The sequence below is a fragment of the Plectropomus leopardus genome, chromosome 15, assembly GCF_026936395.1.
Source record: "Plectropomus leopardus strain MGB_pleo_1.0 chromosome 15, ASM2693639v1, whole genome shotgun sequence".
NCBI lineage: Eukaryota > Metazoa > Chordata > Actinopteri > Perciformes > Serranidae > Plectropomus > Plectropomus leopardus.
The window spans coordinates 6,841,364-6,864,562 of record NC_142190.1 but is presented as its reverse complement, the minus strand read 5'-3'; the positions used below and the strand labels follow the sequence as shown (position 1 = coordinate 6,864,562).

The 23,199-nt window shown below is 40.4% G+C and overlaps 1 protein-coding gene across 3 annotated transcripts in view; it reads left to right on the top strand.

Annotated features, from left to right (window-relative positions):
- The window catches only part of spns2 (SPNS lysolipid transporter 2, sphingosine-1-phosphate), a 104,801-nt gene that overhangs the window by 60,775 nt on the left and 20,827 nt on the right, over positions 1-23,199 (top strand). For all 3 annotated transcript variants that reach the window (XM_042499776.2, XM_042499777.2, XM_088088932.1), the window contains 7 exons: positions 3,395-3,546; positions 7,490-7,556; positions 12,389-12,528; positions 14,083-14,235; positions 14,670-14,859; positions 17,373-17,438; positions 18,650-18,748. In XM_042499776.2, coding sequence (XP_042355710.1) covers positions 3,395-3,546; positions 7,490-7,556; positions 12,389-12,528; positions 14,083-14,235; positions 14,670-14,859; positions 17,373-17,438; positions 18,650-18,748 — 867 coding nt within the window. The remainder of the gene's footprint in view (positions 1-3,394; positions 3,547-7,489; positions 7,557-12,388; positions 12,529-14,082; positions 14,236-14,669; positions 14,860-17,372; positions 17,439-18,649; positions 18,749-23,199) is intronic.

Genomic DNA, 23,199 nt, shown 5'->3' with positions numbered 1-23,199 from the left:
GCCCAAAACTCTACCCTCGAAACATGTTCCTGAGTGTGACAGTCACATGAGATAAGAGTCTCTTATGTAATAGCTCTGCGGCGCTGTCGCCATGAGAGATGAAAGACATGACGTGTAATGAAATGTTAATGACCACTTACAACTGAGTCCTATCATTACGCATTTAAGACACATTTTGGAAGCATTTGTGGCAGATACGGAGATCAGATCTTATGTAACAGAACTTTGCCATGAAGTGAAATTGCACTTCTTTTCTGCATGAGCGCAAAAGATTATCATTGTAAATGATCACTTGTAGGGCATGAGAAATTTGGAGCACATTAGAGGCAGTCTATTTATAAATGTAGTAATGGAAAGCATGACTCATTTCATTCACTTTCATCTTGTGAAAATAAAGAGGTTGGGACAAGGATAATGACCCCTGAGTTACTATTGTGACACAGTGTGGATACACAAATTGATTTTAGGACAATATATATTTATTTTCATGACTTTCATCTTTATAGCTGTAATATTTTTTTTTATCAACCATCAGTTTGAATGTTAAAATCCTACTCAGATTGTGACTCTCAGCTGTCATGATGTTGGCACACAACCCAGTCACCACAAGTAAATGTTGGCATTATATATTTCTGCCAACCACAGATATGTTACGTTTGCACGTTTAAAACATATCATATTAGCATTTTTACAACATGTCTCTTGGTAGTTTTTTCACAATTTCTTTCAAATAATTAGTCCAAAAGCTGCTAGTCAAACTTCTTTTGACTTGTAAGACCCTCCCCTTTTGACAAGGCATGTAGTCAAGCCTGTGTGTGCATGCATTCAGGCAGCAAAGTGAATTTTATGTCCAGAATATAGTGAATCTCTGCTAGCTCAAAGCCTTGTTGTGTGTAACGTTATGCACTGCCTCACCAAGCTGTTGGCATGGCTGTAAACTCTAAGCACACAGAACAGTTGAAAAGTTTAGATTTTTCTAAACTGCCTTTGTTTTCTTTTATCTTTTATCACAGTTTTCAGTCTGTTTTTACGACCTCATTTTTGTGGCATTGCTGCTTTTTGTCATTGTCACTGTGACTCGCATTTCTGTTCCAAGTTCCAAGAAGAGATGATAGTTGGGTGACCACACAAACAAAAAAGGACTGCCATCACGATCCCACTAAACGATGGGCCATTAAAAGAAAATAGACTGACTATGAATCATTCGAAACAATGTGACAAACACAAAGATATACAGCAGAGAGAGCTGAGCTGTGATCCATCATGAGCACAGCAGCTCACATATAACAGAAAAAAAGCAGAGAATACTAATTTAAATGGGACCTGTTTTGCTTGTCCTTTTTAATCTCAGTGAACTAAAACATCAGGATGAAGACCATTCTGAACAGAGTGTTTCTGTAGGCTAATGCAGAAGTTAACGTCACCCTGGTTCCCTTGCCATAAAGTAATTGGCAATTTTCCATTGGATTTTGGATTATGACAGAAAACAAGCTCTGTTCTTCACAAATGAACACCACTTTTAGAATTTTGGAAGTACAAAGAAGTAAAAAGCTAACATAAGGCGCAGCACCGATGACGTTCTGTTGTCTCCTTTATCCTTTTGTTAGCAACTGCCTTTTTTAAGACACATAAAAGCTTCAAAGTTTAGAGTGGGATATTTAGTGAAATTAAAAGAAATATGTAGATTTATATATAAAAAAATAAATAAATAAATAATAATAATTTAAATATAGGAATAACCCTCAGGGAAAAAAGTGTATTCAGAATTATCATAGTTACATATTTAAAATTATGTTACAGAATTATTATAATATTTCTGAGCACTTTTTCCAAGTCTTGTTTGCTTTGTTTTGTACTTTTTGCTAATTTCTTGCTATTTTTTGGCTATTTTTTTCTTTTATTGCCTGTTGGGTAAATACAGTCTTATACCACAGACGTTATAAGAAAAATTATGTGAAACACATATAAACATTTTCTAGTAGAAACCAAAAATGCATCGCGTATGAACCTGGATATTAATAGTTGCCCTTTAAGGTGACTGAAAATAATATGGGGGATACAGTTTTGGCAAGTGTAAACTAAGGTATGTGTGTGTTTAGTCTCTAGAGCATGTTTGATGGTTGTGTGCATGACCTCATGACATGATGTCCCATCAACCAGCGTGAAGTCTGCGGTGTCAGCTGAGAGCTCGGGTCAGCAGGGATCAACGTCTTAGCGCTGCGTCTGCTGCACAGCACCGTCATTAATCTCTTTTCACTGCTGACAAACCCTACAGAGTGTAACCTTATCACACACACTGTACTCTCACATTATTAGGACCCACAATGTGCGTTAAATGTTCCACATAATGTAAAGAATTGCAAACATAAGAAAAGCATTCATGCAACTAATTTTACTCTTGGGACTAATGAATGGACAATACTTACATTAGTGGCCAGTATTTGCAGTTTGCGTCATTCCAGTGTGTGTGGAGGGGAAACCAGATTTCTTTGTAGCTCCACAAGCAGACACGGGAGTCCGTATCCAGCAAGTAGTGGTTGCCATGGAAACAGTTAACAATCCAGCTGCCTACACAGGTGCCCCCGCCACTAGCATGCATGCTCCTATTAAAGCCTTTATAAGTATTCATCTTTTCATTTATCAGTTTATTACGTCTGATGGGAGATAATGCAACATGGTAATTTGATATAGCTAAACACATTAAAAAATGCTGACATGGCTCTGTTGTTTCATTAAACTGAATTTGTTTGGCCGATCAAGATAACCTCCTCCAACTTTTTGGAGCAAGTGTAACAAAAATCTAGCATAGAGGAAGAGAATGGAGAGACCTTCTGAGCAGAAGTGGTGAATTTATTGCAACTTATGACACAGTCTCCGGCTTGTGGTTGATATCTGGGATGGGCAAAACATGCGTCAGTTGTTTGCACAAGTTTTAATCTGTAAATTGGCAGTATGTAAGCAGCAGTTAATTAATAATACATTGATTTTAGGCCCTGGTAGCATGTTTGCTCCATTTACAAATTTGCACCATTTTCTTGCAACACATTGTTGTGGAAAAAAATAATATCATTATCAAGGAAAAATAAGTGCTTGAAAAAGTAATTCAAAGTGTTTGCATTTTACTCACCCCTGTCTGTATGAACCCTGTAGTACTGAATCTGTATCACCAGTATGTGCATTAAAAACGTGATTTTAATGACTGTATAGACATTTACTGCTACTGAGTGAACAATTTCAGGGCTAAAGGTTAGACTTTTCTGTGCTGTAATGAAAAGTTGGTGAGGAAAAAGACTTCTGACTAAGAAAAATGGAAGTTGGTTTGACATTGTGCTCTTTCCTTTGGAGCTTAATAACAAAACTCCTGTTCCTTTTTTTTCTTTTTCTCTCTTTACAGTACTATTGGCTGTTTGTGCTCTCCAGGGGCCTGGTGGGTATCGGAGAGTCCAGCTACTCCTCCATCTCTCCCACCATCATAGGAGACCTGTTCACTAATAACAGCCGCACCATGATGCTCTCTGTCTTCTACCTGGCCATCCCACTGGGAAGGTAAGAGCCAGACACATCCTGCAGTCTTGCAGCAGACACCAGCAAACAATAAGATCTATTTTGGGAGGTGTTAATGTGGGCATTTATGAAACTATAGCTCAGTGGCGTTATCAAATCTGTTGAAAATTTCATTCAATCACGCTGGTTCTTCACATTTTAAATCCAAAGGTGCAAAGAAATCAGAAGAATTAGTATCGATAATTTGAATTAGACAGACTCACTCCTATTTCACTCTCTTTTTTATGGTTCAGCTCAGGCGTCATCTGTGGCTGTTTTCAGTACTCAGATGTTTTCAGATTTTCCCTCCGTCTGTCCCCTCTGCATTTTTTCATCCCATTCTTGTGAAAGTGATCAGACAGGATTGCATTGAGGAAATTTGTTCGAATTTGACAAAAGCGTCCACTTGGACTAAATGATGAACTGGTAGATTTTTGTGGTCAAAGGTAAAGATCATTGTGACCTTGTATCCTTCCCATTCTTGTGAACGTGAAATTTCAAGAATGCATTGAGAGAATTTCTTCAAATTTGGCACAAACGTCCACTTGGGCTCAAGGATGAACTGAATATATTCTTGGGGTAAAATTCATGGTCACTCCTATCTTACGTCCATCTCATACTATCTAACAGGATATCTCAAGAAGGCCTCAAAGGAATTTCCTGAAATGTGGCACAAACATTCACTTAGACTTGAGGATGAACTGATAAGAATTTGGTGGTCAAAGGTCGAGGTCACTGTGACCTTGTAAAACATGTTTTGGGCCGTAACTCAAAAATTAATTCGCTAATTATGACAAAATTACACAAAAATGTCAAAAAGGATATAATGATTAAGTGATGACATTTTCTATCCAAAAGGTCAAAGGTCAACATTTCTGCAACATAATAATGTGCAAAAAAAATTCTGGCAATTATTCAGTATCATAATTCAGGGACAAAAGGGGAGACATTTGGTCAGATACTGACTTGGTGACACTAATCTTGGGTGCCCACCTTAAAACTCTGCTGATTGTGTGGATCTTTTGTGCTGTCGGGTTGAAGATGTGTGTGAAGCGTCCATATTTTAGAACTTGAAGTATACTTGCAGAAACATCCATATTTAAGCATTGCCTACTGTTATATGAGTCTGAAAATACATGGATGTAAACTGTAACTTGACTGGTTTTGCAGAGGCATACCACCATGAGGCGGGGAATCTAGTTTCAGAGGCAGCCACACAAGAGCTCAAGCCCTCTGCAGAAAGAAAAGCTGAACCTACAATTGGCTGTGTGAAGCTTAAAGGCAGGCGGGAGGCTTTTTTTGGGGGGATATGGCGTGTGGGGGTGTGAGAGTAGGAGGTATTATTAAGCTTGAATCTCCAGCCTTTTCAGTTCATTCAATCAGAAAAAGGGCCACGGGGAGAAAACAAACAAAGCCAAGTAATAAAAGATGAATGTGCCGATGGATGCGGCGCGGGAGCCACTTGAGGTTTATCATTATATACAGCGCTTAACAGCGTGTGCCTGAGCTGCTGCATGCTGCGCTGTTTGCAGCTTCTGCATGCAGAGGGGAAAATGTGCTGCAGTCTCTGTGCAGTGTAAACATTAGAATTAAATGTGTGTATAACATGTCAGTTAAATTTGTTTTTGCAGAGCAAACCACAGTGATGAATGGTGATTTAAGTGTACTAATCATATGAGCGTTTAACGGCAAATTGGAGACAGTCGGACAAATAAGGAAAAGAAAGTCTATACTGCCCTTTGAGTGGTTGTGTTATGAGCTGCCAAAATGTTTGGGTCGCCGTAAACTGCCCGGCAACACAGACAATAGAAGGTGAAAGAGCGGGCCTCAGTAAAGTGCAGTCAAACATCCTATCCAGTCTCCCACTTGTTTGTCTTTACTGAGGTTGTTGTGACCGTTTCCAGGAAATGACCTCAGGAATTAGACCGAATTCACAGGAAATGGATCCCCCCCCCCTCACCCATAATTTGAACTTTGCCACGGAGACATGTTTCTGTTCGACGCCGGTGTTTGATGTGAGCGTATTTTTCATGCTCCGGTTTTATTGTTGGTGTTGAACTTTCCAAACACTCTCTGGGTGGACTCTGATAAGATTAGCTGTTAGTCACTCACTGGAAATATCATATGCTGTCTTAGCCCGTTTATACTCCCGTGTTATTTTTGGAGAACTAATCATGGAAGCACAAGCATAGACTGTTTCCCCCTTTTGCTCTCTGAGTGCGTCGATGTGTGAGTGTGTGTGTGTGTGTGTGTGTGTGTGGAAAACCAGTCAAACATGTTTTGGACCTTCTATAGCCAAAGCTGATAAGAGCCCAATGTTGGCTGCATTTGATCGTCAATCTGTTGTTATTCAGATGGAAAACAACATCTTTTAGCCAGAGGCTCTGCACCGTAGACAGACAGGTTCTCTGAGAGATCAGGAAATTTGATTGACTTTTAATGACTAAACTCAAGTGAAGAGACTCAAAAGCTGTAGGAAGAAACAAGAGATGGTTGACAAATTAAAGATCTCCTTAATGTCCTGTATGGAGGCATCTGGAGGTCTCTTTACCGTCAGTTGTTCAGGTATGGGGTTGCAACTAACCTTCCATATCAATTCCATAGTGGGTTATTTTCTAGGTTAAAGGGACGGTTCACCCCAAAATCAAAAATACATGTTTTTTCTCTTCCCTGTAGTGTTATTTATCAATTTAGATTGTTTTGGTGCAGTGTTAGCGATATCTGCCACAGAGATGTCTGTCTTTTTTCCAAAATAATGGAACTCACAGATGTTTAATGAACAAACTCTCTTCCTTCTGCATGGCGATACAGTTGGGGGGGTGTTTTATCTTGAGTATTTTCTGAAAAGAGATATTGCTGTTGAGTTTTTCAGATGTTTTTGGTTTTTTTGAGCACTGCAAGCCGAGTGTCATCCAGTCCGATTATTTTATAGAGAAGGCAGACATCTCTGATATCTCGAACACTCGGCAACTGACACCAATATCATCCCATTTTTTTTTTCGTTGTTGTTCTTTATTTGATTAATGGATTGATAGTTAAGTCTATAGACTGGGAAAAAAGATGTGAATCATAGCTTCACAGTTTCCTATACCTCGAGATGGTTTCAACAAATTGTTTTTGTTTGTTTTTGTCCAACCAACAGTTAAAAAAAACCTAAAAAAATATATAAATATTCAGTTTGCTTTCACATAAGACAAAAAATATCGAGCAGATCACATTGGAGTAGCTAGAACCAGCGAATATTTTGTTGTTTTTGCTTGAAAAATAATTAATTGCTTATCAAAATAGTTCAGATCATAGTGATTTTTAACAAATATCAGAGACTAATCAGTTCTTTATTTACTGTGTTTAAGATAATGCGCGCATACTGAGCTTTCAGTCCACTGCAGCGCATACCCTTAGTTTACTATTTGAATCCTCTTTGTCCTTTAAATACTGATGTTATCAGCAGCAGAGGCTTATCACAGCATAAGGGCCCCTTTATCTGATCTGATCTGATCTAGCAACATTTCCCTCAAAGCATCCCACTGTTATTTTCCTTTATGACACACAAAACAGTCTCTAAGCAAAATGCAGTGAAATTCAATTACACCGCGACAACACACAGCCGGCAGCCTTTAGGCAACCACGTTGCTGCTGTGCACTGGCGGCTCGTGGGCGGTGACTTTGCACCTGCATTTTGTGGCCGTGTGCATAAATCACACTTCCACAAATAGACCGACTAGCCAAGTTGCTACCGGTGCTTTGATCAGTTACACTGTCAGAAACACTCCATGTCAAGTACCCAAACACTCGACACAGCAGACAAACAGGATGTGTGTAGTGTAGGCGTATAGACTCAGGACACTGACTCATATACTTAATATATAACATGCACTGATAGACCTCAGTGGAGCAGGTTCAGAGGGATGTATATGATGTTTTGTATCTTTCTGTCTCTCTGCAGTGGGCTGGGTTACATCCTAGGCGCCAGTGCCAAGGTGGCTGCAGGAGACTGGCACTGGGCACTGAGGGTAAGGACATCATCCTCCAACATTGCACACAAACATGCACACACACGGTTCCCGCTGATCATTAAAAATTCTTAATTTATTGATTTAAAATAAGGCCTTATTGGCATTAAAAATGTCTTAAATCAATGGTGTTCAATCAAAAAATCTTAAAATGCTAAGAAATGGGAAGTTGCATTTTATTAAATGTTTTTCTCTGACTTTGCATTGTAAAATCTCAAATTAATTCATAACTACTTGAAGACATAATCTACAGAATGCCTTTCCCATTAACTAAGAGGTCATGTTGTTTGATACAAAATTATAAAGTCAGTATCAACTAAGAAGAGCTTGTATATTCACAACAACAAAGGCAGGGACAAATGCAAAACAAAAATGTGTAACACTCAAAAGAGTTTATGAGAATTTATGGCATAGTTTTGCAAAGGAAAGGAAAATACGTTTTAAAGGAATATTTCAAAATAAGATGATTATCAAATATAAAACCAAGTTGTGAAAGCCAGTCTTTGTATATGGATATTTTTGGGGGACTTGGGGTATAAAGAATATACATAGATATTTCGTTTTGCTTGTTTTTTGTTATTTTTATTGTCAAAAAATCTAGTATTATTGTAATAAAGGTAGGTGCAGTAAGTTAAGGTTTCAGTCTATACTTTCTGGGTTAAAAAAACTTGCCTTTGTCACTGTTTGAGAAATAATGTACTATTATTATTATTATCATTATTATTATTATTATTATTATTATTATTATTATTATTATTATTATTATTTTACTCTTGCGTTGTGTAAGTGGAAAAATAACTGAAAGAAACTAAACTAAACACTTAATACTTGGGCAATATTCTTCCTAACCCTCAGTGCTTGATATGGATTTATGTTTATTTATTGCATGTTATCATAAAATTGGCCTACATTTAAGCTGCAGGAACTCTGCACACAAAGACAGATGCAGAGCCCGTCCCGTGGGGCTGCTGCCTGGTGAGAGCCTGTCTCGGATTTGGGGTCAGAGGGGTGGGTGGTGGCAGAAGCACCGGGGAAATGACATTGTAGGGAAGTGACAGAGCAGAGAGAGCTAAAGGCAGAGCAGCTCTCACATAAATCAGCTCAGCATGCAGCGTCTTACAGAGCCTTTTCTGAAAAACAAAATTTAACATCAAACTCACTCTTTAAATGTTAAGCTAAAAGGCTGCATGTCGTAGTGGTTCAGTTCAGCAAGGAAATTTCTATGAAAGATACAGGCGAGCTTTTTTCTTTCCCAGTCGCTGTAAACACATTTATCTTTCATTACACTTTGCCCATGGAGGTCGTCTCTGGTGAAGCGGGATCAATGTGGGCCTCAGAGAAATAACAAGGTGTTAAAGCGTCCTCAACCTGTGTACAGCGTCTTTATCAGTGCAGGAACGTAATGAAACATAGCATGAAGGAACATTTTGACCCTGCTCAGGACACAGTGCTCTCTGCATGTTCTTCACCCCCAGGTCCTAAAATACAACGCTTTAAAACGCCTCTTGTTGTGTTAAATTGACACCAAAGGTACCCTTTAGTGTCTATATGAGACACACCAGACTTTAGCTAACTCCAGTATTAACCCATCTGCGACAATTCTTGGTGTTAAGAGAGCAAAAAAGTCTTCATAGGGAAGTAGGGAGGGGAGGTGGCTGGGTCAAACAAAGCAAGATTTTTACTGAGGAGGTTTACGTTCCACGTGAAACCAAAAGTAACTGTTGTTTTAGTGTAAAATTAAGTAATTTACATCCAGTTGTTATATTATTGTTATGTAACAAATAATATTGTTGTGATATGCTGATTACACATGTAGTGATATATTACCTGCATAACTGCAAATTCTGTCCCCAGAGAAAAGCTTTGTCAAGATCTGTTTTATCTAATAAGATTAGTTTTCATTTTGTTCATCAAACTTAGACTCTTTGAAACCTGGATCGGCATCACTTTTCTTGTTCTTCATTTAGATGCTTTTCCCAAGTATTTAAACCTTTGAAACTGCAGCAAATTGGTGTGAAAAGATTTTTTTGGTTTGTTTTTAAAGCAAAATAATGTAAAATAGGAGAAAAAAATAAATGACAATAAATACATACATGTGTATTTATTTTAGGTATTTTACAATATTTTCTGTAACATTCTTTTTTTTATAAACTAATTTTTAGGTATTTTTCCTGTTGCATATTACTAATTTCTTGCAATTTGTGGGACATTTCTTGCCAGGTTGGCCATTGAAAGAAATTAAACCAATTTGCTCAAGTTTCAAAGGGTCAAAGAGCTTGTGAAAGGCATGTGAATGCAGCACAAGAAAACTAATGTCAATCCAGGTTTCAAAGGGTTAAACAAGGAGAACAATAGAAAGTGCATGGAAGGGAAACGATGCTCTGATACGTATTTGAGGAGAACATGCTATTTAGAGAAAGCAAAAATCACCTGTAAGAAACGTGTACCAGATAAGGCAGTAAGTCTGTGTGGAGCAGTTTGACTGAGCGCAAAGATTTGTAGTTGCTACGCACTACTTGCTTGCAAAATGCTCCAGAGGTGCTCCGAAAGCATTAAGCTGCATCCCTTTTAATTAAAGGCTGATTTTAAGCTCCCAAGAGAAATGTATCTGCAGAATTTTGCTGAGATGTCCCACCTTGATAGGACAAAAAAATCCTTACTGTTACTGCTTTGCAGCAGTACACTTACAGCATACTTAGGAGCAGACACAGGTGTTAAACAAGGAGCATAAATCACTGTTGTCATAGCACTTTTTTTACTAGGACTCCAATGAGTACTTGAGACAAAACATTTAGAAGTCAACAGCTCTGTAAGGCATACCAGCAGTAATGAAGAGGACCAATGAAAGGTCTAACAGGACTCCCCAGGAGCCGCCGGCCTTGGGGTCAGCTTTTAAAATCCTTGAAACAAATTATGACTCTTCCTATGAACCGACTGACATTTTAAAGGAAGACATTAAACATCCTCGCAGCATGTCTCAGTGGAAAAGATTCCTGGATGTGACAGCTCGCTCGGTTTGAGGAAACAGGACGTCCATTTCTTCTTGTCTTAGTGGAGCATTAAAAAACACACACAAAGAGCAGGGTGGTTTTTTCCAGGGCAGCCACGATGACATTTCAATAAAACAATCTCAAAGCCAATTAATCACCGGTGTGGCATGCAGAGGAAAACAAATACATAAGACATGAAACGGGCTCTGTGCAGCAGTATCCTGCCAGACGGAAAAAAACACTGCAGCGCTTCCGTTTGTTTTTGCCCGACGTGTTCCAGCTACCTTCTGTGTTCATGGACGATAAGAAGGAACGGGGCCGGATGCATAGAAACGAGGAGCAGGAGAGGGCAGCAGCTAATTTGTTTGATTGCTAACCATCCATACAGGAAGTTTCTAATGGGCCCTGTGGGAGTCAAGGTCAAAGGTCACAGACTCCTGGTGTCTCGTTGAATAAAGATGAGGAGGCTTGAGTGCAAATATGTATTTTCTTCGAGATGAGCTCTATCTTTTCCATGAACCCATTGAAACCTGGGCACATTAGCTTGATGTCTTTCAAAAACATGGGAAGAAGGCCATGAGCAGCTTAGAAGGAATGACCTAAAAATAAGTAAGAAATTAGTAAAAAGTACAAGAAAGGCACCTGAAATGAACGAAACAAAAACAAGACAATGACCTGAAAAAAGTGCTTAGAAAATGCGACAATTCTGTAAAATAATTAGAAATATAGTTTTCTGGACATTTTTTTCCTGAAAACTACCTGAAAATTAGCAACAAAACCAAAAACAAACAAAAAATATATGAAAGGGACAGTAAAACAAGACAATTACCTGGAAAAACATGCTTAAAAATTTCAACAATTCTGTAGAAAAAAATAACTTTAAATATACAATTATAATTAAAAATACAATTTTTGAGCCTTTTTTAAAAATTCTAATTCTTCTTATTTCTTGAAAGTTGTTCTTTGCCTTTTGTCCCGTGTTTTTTCGAGAGAAAATCAAACCAATTAGCTCGGGCTTCAAAGGTTGAAATACTTGTAAAAGGCGTGTGAACGCAGCCCAAGAAATGTGATGTCGAAGTTTTAGAGGGTTAAGCCGCTCTCGCTGAAAGTGCATGAAAAAAATTTTGATGAAGATGTCGAGCCAATTAAGTTGCTCCAAACAAGCAGAAGAAGATTGGGGAGAAGACGCGATTGGGAAAAGGAGATTATCAGTGTTGGTGAAATCAGCACACCTCTGAGAGAATTGCATTGAGCTGCATTATGAGCCACATCACACTCAAAATTACTCTCCCAGTGAAATACTTGCACACACACACACACACACACACATTGCACAGTGCATAAATGGCTTTTATAAGCCACAAAATAAAATATGATGAATTTCCCCTGACAGATGAAATTGCTTTTGCTTTTGTGAGTAATTTGTATCACTCCAACAAATCCTCTCCCACACATCACATCCTGCCTTTTGTCTTTGTGCCCCCCTGCACACATGCACAAACATGCTACCTCATAGCCCATAAAAGAAGATAGTGAACATAATAGAAGAGTTTTTCACCTCAGAGCTCACAAAGCCGCTCTGAAAAGCTCTCTCTCTCTCTCACATACACACACACACACACACACACACACACACACACACACACACATACAAAGTGCCAACAGGGTAAGCAGAGGGAATGCTCTCAGCTCCAGAGGGCTTGTACAGGATGTCAGGCGTATCGGCAAACACAGCGGCCGTCCTTTCAGATTGTAAACACACTGTTCTTTGTCCTTCCAAACCACTGTGAATATCATGTCAGTGTGATGTGTTAACTCAAAGGGTTTTTCTTGCCCTGGCAGGTGTCCCCAGTTTTAGGGATAACCGCAGGAACTCTGATCCTGCTCTTCGTGCCCGAGCCGAAGAGAGGCAGTGCTGACCAGATGGGACGCATCAAGACCCGCACCTCCTGGCTCTGTGACATGAAGGCTCTCGCCAAGAAGTAAGACCCCCCCATCAGCTTCAGTGAATACACCAGGTTTTGGGAGACTGACCTGCTTACCTGTTTTGTGATGAGGCTCTGAATATTTTCCCCAACAAATCACTAAGAGCCACACATGCAAACAAATCAGCTTACACTTGTTGAATTATAGGTGACAAGCTTTTTATATAACATTTTTGGGCTATTTTTTAGTCCCCAAACATGGGTGTTATTTAACAACTCGTTGCTGTGTTTTTCAAGTGGCTTTTCAGGGACCCATCAGGGCTTTTTAGGTGTTTCTTAGGGATCTGTCTCTGTGATTTCAGTGGCTTTTTAGGCACCAAATGTGGGTATTTTGTAGCAACTCGTGCCAAACATGGTTTTTTTGAGTGACTCATGGCTTTTTGTCCAGTGGCTTTTCATCCCACCCACCCCCCGTCTAACATGGGTATTATTTTGCAAATCGCTGCTGTGTTTCAGGCAGCTTTTCAGAGACCCATCATAGCTTTTTAGCTGCCAAACATTGGTGTTTTTTAAGGACCTGTCACTGTGTTTCCAGCCTCTTTTAAAGTACCATGTTTTCAGTGGCTTTTCAGGGACCCATCACTGTTTTTGCTGTTGCTTTTTGAGCCCCTGAATGTGTGTCTTCTATAGTGAACCATCGCTGGCTTTTTCTGCTGGGAAAGTGACACGAAAAGCTTTAGTTTTTTTACTGAGGCATTGCTGTGTTTCCTGAGATTGTGTCCTCAAAACCAGCTATTTTCTGAATCATAACCAAGTGGTTTTGTGCCTAAACCAAACATCATATTAACCGCAGCATTGTTGAAACAAAAAGTTGACATGAAAATGTAATGTATCTGTGGTTTGCATAAACGTGAACTGCTAACATTTTGTTTTTCCATTGGTTGACAAGTAGTTGGCAGATTGATAGATAATGAAAGTTACCATAGAGTCAAACACGCACCTATTTGTACACATTCACACATGGGGAGCCTATAGTAGCCATTTGAGGCATGGAAATGTCAACACAAGACACAGTGAACCAGTATCATTCACGCACCACCTCTCTGCCATGCTGCTCAACTGTGAAGGCAGTTATGCAGCCATGACACTGTGGGCCCTTGTTATTATATGACCTGTGGGCTACTTTTCTCTAAGAAATGTTACAGACTCTTTATAGCTACTGTGATGCAGTTTTATGGGAACTATTTTTGGAGAGCAACCACATATTCATCACCTGCACAGCGTGCCTTTTAGCTGTATCCATTTACAACCAATGGCATGTGTTTAAAAGTGTTATTTTTGTCTCCTTTATAAAACTGTCAACTGCATATCATTTTCGTTTACTTACCATTAGCACCAGAGCTGCTTTAAATCCTTATTTTCTCACCTTTGAGTCAATGCCAACCTCCCAAACCTCTGTTGTTTTCCTTTATTATCTGTTTGCGGTTGTTATCAAAAGAGAGCAAGCCAGATGTTTGAGATTGTGCGACAGAAAACAGTAGCTTGTTTATGTTTGCCTCTCGTAAGCTGAGATAATCACCTGTTTGATTGTGTGTTTCTTTGTTTGGCCAGCCGGAGCTACGTGTTCTCCTCCCTGGCGTCCTCCGCAGTGTCTTTCGCCACAGGTGCATTTGGTATGTGGATCCCTCTGTACCTGTTCAGAGCGCAGGTGGTGCAGAAGACAGCAGAGCCTTGCACAAACGAGATCTGCAGCAGCACAGACAGGTAAGAGGTTAATGACGAAATGTAGTGTGCGCTTTGAAGCCACTGATGTAATCTGAAACCTTGTACAAGCTCCTTGAAATATCCTAAAAGCCTAGGAACATCCTGAAACCTGAGAAATGCTCTTAAGTCCTAGAAATGTGCTAAGATTGTAGAAAGGTCCTAAAATCCTATGAATGAGCTAAAATCCTAGAAACGTGTATGAGGCTACTACAATTGGCCCCTGGCCTCCTGTCATTTTGCAAAAGTGGCCCCCAAGCAAAGCAAGTTGAGTACCCCTGATCTGCAGTATTTCAATCAAGCACCATTTATTGTAACCAATGCTGTTTCTTAAATGTGTATAACTTCACTAAAACTTAATTTGCAGGGTTGTTTGGACTAAAATCTTGCATGTTGTATGTTTTAAATAACACTCCTGTCTCTGCTTTCTTGTCCAGCCTAATCTTCGGGGCAATCACCTGTGTGACGGGTCTGTTAGGTGTGGTCATCGGGGCGGCCACCACTCGCCTGTGCCGCCAGAAGACAGAGCGAGCCGACCCGCTCGTGTGCGCCGTCAGCATGCTGGGCTCAGCCATCTTTATCTGCCTCATCTTCGTGGTGGCCAAGAAGAGCATCGTAGGAGCTTATGTAAGAGTCACTTTCTTTTCTCAAGTTTTGTGTGCAAAATAAAAACACAAAATTGTAAAGTGTACAAATATGTTGGGATTTACATCTGGGACTCAGAGTTACTTCCTATAACTCTGTGTATATATTGTGTCTGCAACAGAGGAAGTTTAACCGAACAGTGAAGAGTTGCGATTGGGTTCTTTTTTTTTTTCTTATTTCCAAGAATCAACAATATCCTGAGTGAAAAATGGCCCTCTGAAAAAGAGTGATTTGTATGTTAATTATGGAACAGCCCCAGGGGTTGAGAATTAAAAGAGAAAGTCTGGTAACATATCTAACAAGAGAAGGCTTATCGGGTGGGGTTAATGTTTGAATATAGCAGTGAAAAGATACCTTGCCTAATGCCAGTTCCTTTCAGGCCCAGAGGCAGTGTGTGGGTGTTGCTCTTTATAATGAAAAGCCTTAATTGCAGGTTAGATTGAGATGGCCTCAGGAGCCACTGCAGGTGATCAAGGCTCATACCTCGTTTGGCCAAAAGTTAAAAGTCTCAGGCGAATGCCCAGAGAGCATGTGTGTGTAATTGCCTTGAGATGCAGGAAAGGGTGCAACTTAACAATCGTCGCCCTGAAACAATGCACTCTCACAAATTTCTCACTCTTATCAGAGACAGAGGAATAGGAACTGACTCAACAACTTGGGCGATAATAATGCTGGAAAGCTGGGAAATATTTCCCACGTGTGTTAAAGAAAATAAAAAACAGCCCTTCATATCCTAAATATGTCACCTTGACTGACCTCTGCATGTTTGCCCTCTGATATATTTTTTTGCAGTTTATGTAAGGTGTGTTGTTTGTTGAGGATGATAAGACACTGCAATAACAAATATCTTTTTGAAAGTAATTAAACCAATTTGCTAAATCTTAAGGGGTTAAGTAGCTCGTGAAAGGCGGAAACTGATATTGATCCAGGTTTTAATGGGTTAAGTCAACAAAGAATGAAATTATCAAACAATATCCTTTTTAATTAAATGCTCCACAATCCATGTGCTGAATGGATAATATGGATAGCTTTCAAAGTAGTTGCTAAATTATAAATAATTACTTGCATAAGTGGTGATTTTGACTTAATGAGTGAATGAACCCCCAAGAGGTCAAATGCTCACATTTATTAGAAGTTTGACAGAAGCAAGACTCCGCCAATTAGACCTGAGGTGTCCATATTAATTACATGATTACAGATCTGTCCAACTCAATTTTAGACAAACTGCTGTGTGACAGAAAGGGCTTTTGCTGATTTCTATCTTTGGATCGGTCACAACGAGTAAAGATCTGGGTGGCTGATGCTCTCAGAAGTTTTCCTTATGTTTGTTTGACCAATCCACCTTCCAAAACTACCTCTTTACGCAAACTTTTGCTTCCCTTCCCTATTACATGGGTTATATATGAATTCTGGTGCAATGAGGACACCCTGAAAGAGCCATTAAAGCACTTAGCAAGTTCTCTGTGTGGTATTGGTGCTACACAGCAGTACAACCCATGTCAAGGAACCACTGAGGGACCAACTTTTCTGTGTGCAGGCCTTAACTTTGACCATGTGACTTCACTTCTTCTCACACTACTCTACTGTGCCATATTAAATCATCGTACAGTACAGCAGCAGTTGTTAGTGATCAGCTCAGGTTTCACGGCAAAGCGCTGACAGATGTGTCATATTATGAGGCGTGACGTGGCTGTAACGATTGACCCCTTGCAGCTGTTGTCTCGTCAACACGCGGCTAATCTGAAGAACGGCCGGGTTTCTCTCTTCTGAGAGGCAACATGTCGGTCACGGTGTCTGGTTCGCAACTCTCAGAACAGACTTGTCCACATCTCCTCCGTCAGACTCCTTCTGTACTCGACTGTAGGTCTGGCACACCGGCAGAAGGGTTATTCCCCAGCAGGAAACACACATCAAGCGGCTGTGTTAAAGCGTGCCAGACGAAACCAGCCAATACAGACAAACGAGATTCCACTGCAACCAAATCTTTCTGCCTGTTTTTACAAAAGTGGCCTAATAGCAACACCAGCTGGTACCAACCCGTGTAGCCTATGTGTTCATATAGTACACTATATGTCGAGTAAGCCATGTTATTTATGTTTTTTGTTCCACCCACTCAGATGTAAATTCAAATCTTGCAGCTGGATCTAAACTTAGAACGTGTTAAAGTGTTTCCACATTGAATATACGGCTGTGACAGAATAAACAATCCTTATCATGCTTGGTTGTTTTTCAGCTCGTAGGCTAAATACTCAGCTCAATCGGACCAAAATGAAGGCCTGTATCTCCACGTATAATTGGGCCACGGCATAATAACATGTTTTTAAACCACAGCAACCAAAGCACTTTTATTCAGCAGCGGGTTCCCACACACACAGTAGCGATATCTGCAACCCTCCTCTTTTGGCTCCATGTCTGGTTAGCAGTCCTTTGTGTAGTGGAAATGGGCTGATCCGAATTAGCAGCACTAAATGGGCTTTTTTCTCTGTTTTATTTAGGTTTGCATCTTTATAGGAGAGACGCTGCTTTTCCTGAACTGGGCCATAACAGCAGATATTTTAATGGTAAGTGCTCTGAAACCTATACTTATTCGCTGGATGACTGGAAATTCCTGCACCAAACGGCACCAAACTGCGGCCATCCAATTAGACACAGTTTTATGAAATGTGTGAGTTGACTAAAGTTTGGATGGGGCTCATAATTACTGTCTTTACCAAAGCTACATCTAAACTAATATGTTTTTGTTTAAAAATACATACATCTAGGATTGGGGATTATTGCAGCTTGAAATACCTGATTTCACGGCCGCTTTTCTAAAAAATTATGCTGCACGTTTCACTGTTTGAAGGCATTTTTTAAAAGATTTTTGCGATTTTTTTTCTATTTGACAGGACTTTTGTAGTTTGAACTAGCAGTTGGTATCAGACCTCTACCAGGTGATCTAGTAAGCACTTTTTCTGTAGGTGTTTTTTGTAATGAAATTGCAGGAGCCTTCTTGTGTGTGTACTCCTCTGCTAATGCTTTTCTCCGGCGATACATAATACTCCCGCTACTACCATAATATTCCATCATATTTGCTTTATTTCCCAATCTGTTTCCACCTTGACAGCCTTATACTCATGTGATACTTTTAGTAACTATTCTGCCTCATTGTCAGTCCAAGCATAGAAATCTCTGGTTATACTTTTCGTCATCTCCGTAGTATTTTCCTTGACTAAGCAACCAATTGAAGAGTAGACAGCCTGCTTCCTGTTTACACCAGTACTCACAAGCCCAGTGTGGGTGAATGGTCATGTGCTGTGTTTTCAGGATTTCGGTTATTATGAATGGAAACAAGTTCTGAAACTGTATTAAAACAGTTAAAAAGTTCCTTTTTGTTTTAAAATGAAAACGTATTAGTGTGAATGTGGCCTAAGATTCATACAATGCTCATAGAAACAAATGGAGTGGAGTCCTTTCTCTGATGTATGTTTTGGCATCTAAAAGTGAAAAGTGAGCCAAATTAAGTTAGACAGTCAGTAAGGTGGATGTTCAAACCACTGCTTTAATTTATAATTAGGTTGGAGACTGTGGTGAGTATATAGAGACAGAGATAGGACATTTTTACTGTAACTGACAGGTCTGCTCGGGGTGCTGTGACCCAATGAGGGGGGCTCTGCGTACATAATTAAAGAGTGCAAGAGTTGTTTTAACACGGCTGAGCGAATCTTTCTACCTCTGTCACTTCATCACCTAACACCATCTCATATATTTTTCACCCTCTCTCTCTGCGCAGTTTGTCGTTATCCCCACGAGGAGAGCAACAGCGGTCGCCTTTCAGAGCTTCACCTCTCATCTCCTGGGTGACGCAGGAAGTCCGTACCTGATAGGCCTGGTAAGACTCCGCCAGAGGAAGATGTGTGAGGGGGGTTTATGTTTAACCCTTTGAAACCTGATCAAATTGGTTTGATGTCTTTCAAAAACATGGGGTGAAGGCAAAATGTGACCTGGCCCAAATGTATATTTATAATATATAAGGTATTTTTTTTCATCCCTTTTAGCTAATTTCTTGCAATTTGTGGTACATTTTCTTGCATTTAGATATCTGTCTGAGTTTGAGAGCGAGAGAGGGGCAGGTCTGATCCACATCTATACTGTTTGTGTCAGTGGTGGCGGGCAATATGAAAATGTGGAGGTATATCCTGCAAGAAAGGATATCTAGGCACTGGGTGGATGGAGGGAAGTTTACCACAGTTCATCTACATACACTACCCATATTTTTTGATACAAAGCTGGTTGAAAATAGGGAAAAAAAGTGTGTCCGAAACTGATGCTGGAGGGGCACCAAGAGCGTCATGGTTTGACTTGTTTGGCCACCAACCAAGCATTGGTATTTAATGATTCGGGAGTGAGAATGTGTTAAAAATTGACCCCAAGTCACAAATCCCAGATGGAAAGCACATCTCCAGCATATCTCTGAGAGTCTCATTCATACACACCATGTTTTCAGATACCAGTTCAGCTCTTGCTTTAAGTGGGCCAGTGCAAAGTGAGGCACAAGAGGAGCTTTTAGCACACATCTCAGGAGAGCTGGTGAACAGAGTTGTGATTTCACCACTGCTCTTCAGGCTGTCAGTGGCGTCTTCTAGTAAATCTCGTAGTTCCCAGGAGGGGCCGGCGTTTCTGTTTTTGATTGGTTAGGAGATGAGAGAGAGGTTCTTTACTGGGAAGTCCCTCAAGGTCAGTCACTCAACCCCCAACAGCCCCCCCACCACTGTCCAAAATGCATGCATACATCCACAGAATAGCATCCGGGAGGCCAGAATACTAGTGCTGCTTACGAGTCAATGGAGCGTAAAACAGGATCCACCTCACACCGTCAAGCAGCATTTTTCTCATTCCTGATAAAGTGAACATTTCTGAGGTTAAATAGTAACTGCATGGAGGTACACATTCTGCATGCCTCATCTGAGCATACAGGGATGGCCTCTTTTGTATAGAAAACACGCAAAAACATGCTGCTGTAACATCATATACTGCACATCACAATCTTCGCATCATATTTTAATGTTGTTAATGTTGTTCCTGGTGCTCGTAAATTGCTGGAGAGAGAATAGACTGCTTTAGTGTTGTGTGTTTACATTGTGTTTTATTGTTGTGCCTCTGGCTCACAGCTTAGGTCATGTTAACAAAGACAAAGTGGAAGTCTTTGATTAGTGAATCAAACTGATCCTCGAGATCCTCCGTCGGGGCCTGACAGGCTGGCAGCAGATGCAGCTGTTTGTCGGGAAGCATTCAAAGTGTCCTGTTTTTCTTCTCCTCCCAAAATGGAAATGTTAAACTTTTGTCAAAGCCAGATAAAAGAAGCAGCAAGTTATCTACAAGTGCTGACAAGCTCCTCAAAAGACTAAACAAACTGGCATTTATAGAAAATAATCTAAATTCTGGGAAACAGAATCCAGCTCAAAGACTGCCTCTTTATTGTTTCTGCAGATCAAATATAACCCAGAGTCATCTCATATTCTACAAACCTCTTATTGACACATTCAGAGATGGAGTGCTTTGTAATGTTATGTGACTCAGCATGGATCACTGTAATTCTACTGATGTAAAAATTGCCACCAGTCCTGAAAAGATTAGCTGATTGATGAAAAGTAATCAGGAAAGTGATGACAAATTTAAGGCATTGAGTTTGTGTGTCCACACGGTGCTGTTTGTTTGGCAGAAAAGCAGCTGCAAGGTGCTAGAGAAAGCTTCATCCCAACTTTTTTATTTTTATTTTTATTTTTATTACACACACATTAACATTTGCAAGGTAGCTAATAGAAAACCCCAGTAATGAGTCCAGAAACTTGCAAATCAGAAGCATTTCAGCACATCCAGTTCCCTTATCTCAAAGTCAAGTTGTTTTTGGAATGAGTTTTTGTTAGAAGCCTATAATAAGGTCTTTGGTTAACACAAGCTGAAGAGGCTTTCACGTTTCGTGCTACAACATAAAATATATCAGTAATTAACCCATCTGTGAATTTAGAAGCTTTTATGTGTCAGAAAAAAGGTGGTTGCTAACAAGTGGCAACAAGTAGTGGTAATAGTAGAAGTGGTGGCAGTAGTATTGGTAGTAGTGGTGGTGGTGGTAGTAGTAGAAGTAGATGTGTTGGTAGTACTAGTAGTAATAATAGTATTAGTATTTTTATTAGCTGAAGTTGTTGACTAGTAGCAGTCGCAGTAGTAGTAGTAGCAGTAGTAATATGGAAGAAACAGTGGTAGTACCACTAGCAATAGTAGTTGTAGTGCTAGTTGTAGAGGTTTCAGTGGTAGTAGTAGTAGTAGCCGAGTAGTAGTAGTGGTAGTAGTTGGCAACTAGTAGTAATTGCAGGAGTGCCAGTAGCAGTAGTGCTATGGAAGAAGCAGTAGTAATACTAGTAGCAATAGTAGTACTGCTCGTGGTAGAGGTTGTTGTTCTAGTAGTAGTAGTGATGGTAGTAGTAGTGCTAGCAGAACTAGCAGTAGTAATAGTAATAGTAGTTGTAGTATTCTGAGAAAATGTATATTTTAAATATATATATCTTTAAATCCACCAAATAGCATGGCACATCTAATTTTAGATGCTTTTTTGTAGGTATACAGTATTCTGATACACACACGTGCGCACACACACACACACACACACACGCTGCCAGTCAGAATTACCCAGACATCACCCCACAGTGAACCAGTCATCCCGGATCTCCATCCACCCTCCGGGGTCACGACTCTCCTCTGAGTGACACACCGAATGTCCAGAGGTTTCTCACTCCTCCACTAACCCCCGACCAACGAGGCCCAGAAAGCTCCAAGTGCGTCACCACTCACTGCCTCAGTTCCTGAGCTGAGGTTTAGCACGCGAGTGTGATGGACGTGTCGTGACTTACACAGATACACAGTCACCCATGCAGACTGGCACAAATCCTGTGAATGAGCAAAGAGGAGAATCTCAAGAAAAACACACTGGCGGTTATTGCTAAGCAACCACAGGAGAAAGCGAATGAGTCAGTCTTTTTGGTTCACAGCGGGGTTTTGACATGTGTGCCAAACAGACCTGAGGATGATGTGCTCATCTCTACAAACCAATGTGGTGCTCCAAGTGCAACATGGTTGCTTTTTGTGGCAACGCCTGCAGATACTAGTGCTCAAATGCCGCACAACTGCCACTTCCTGTTGTGTCAAAAGTGCATCTGACATTCTCCTGAGCCGAGATCCTCCTCCATCAGCACGTAGACCAAAGCAGTTGTCACATAAGAATCCCCCGAGAACCTCTTAATGGACTCCTCCTATACTGTATGAGTAGGACATGGCCGCAGGCAGAGTGGGTGGCAGGGGAACGCCAGGAACAATCTCTCAGCAATCTCCCAAGAAATTGCCTTGTAGCTTGATAATTAGACATGCAGCAGTTCACCATGTATTTTTAGCTAAGCTCTGCTGTTCAGGCAATTTACTGTACCTGACGAAAGTGCTCTGCACTGGCCACACACACACAGCTGCTAGACGTACACCACATTTTGTCAGACATGTGTTTTATTTATTTTCTTCCCCTCTCTCTCTGATCACTACTAACAAGGGATGTCGATGGTTAACCATTTATTGGTTAACCACTGAGAACATTTTTGACTGTTATGCATGTCACTCTATTGGTTAATTATTCTACTCTTCAGTTTCCTGCATGTGTAGCAACTGGGTCTAGTAGGAGACAAGGCACCCCAGCCAGTTCTCACTCCAAACTTGTCAAATAGCACCGTGTTGTCAGTGCCTCCAACCGAAACGCGGCTGGACGGTGTTAGATGAGAATGAACTTGGAAAGCCACTCGGCCTTGCATCAAATTTTTCCTAATGGTGCCAGCAAGTGGCCAGACGGCACCTGCCGCGGCAGCATGATTCTTGGACAGTTGCAGTCAGTTGAGAATGTGGACAAATCGAGCCTCTCTCGTCTGCATGATATGTCGCTGGACGGCATCATGTTGAAATGCTGCCGGCAACAAAGTGATATAAGGAGAACAAAGATCATGCAGTGTTCACTTCCCATCTGAGTGTGACGGGTATTTTTTGTTTGGTTGTTTTTTTTTAACCTTACAATGTGCCCTTTTGATTAAACCTACCGAACCGTGCCAGCACGTGCTTTTGCTGACATCCTGGCATTGGTAGCTAAGTGTTTGTGTTGTCTAAATATAAACGTGTGTAGCGTCATCCCACTATTTACTGGGATTTCATGGTAGCGCCCATCTCAGAATGTCAATAGCAGGTGCAGAAGGATACCTAAAACATGATATGTAGATCCAGAAGTCCACTGCAAAGAGACAATGTGACGACTTG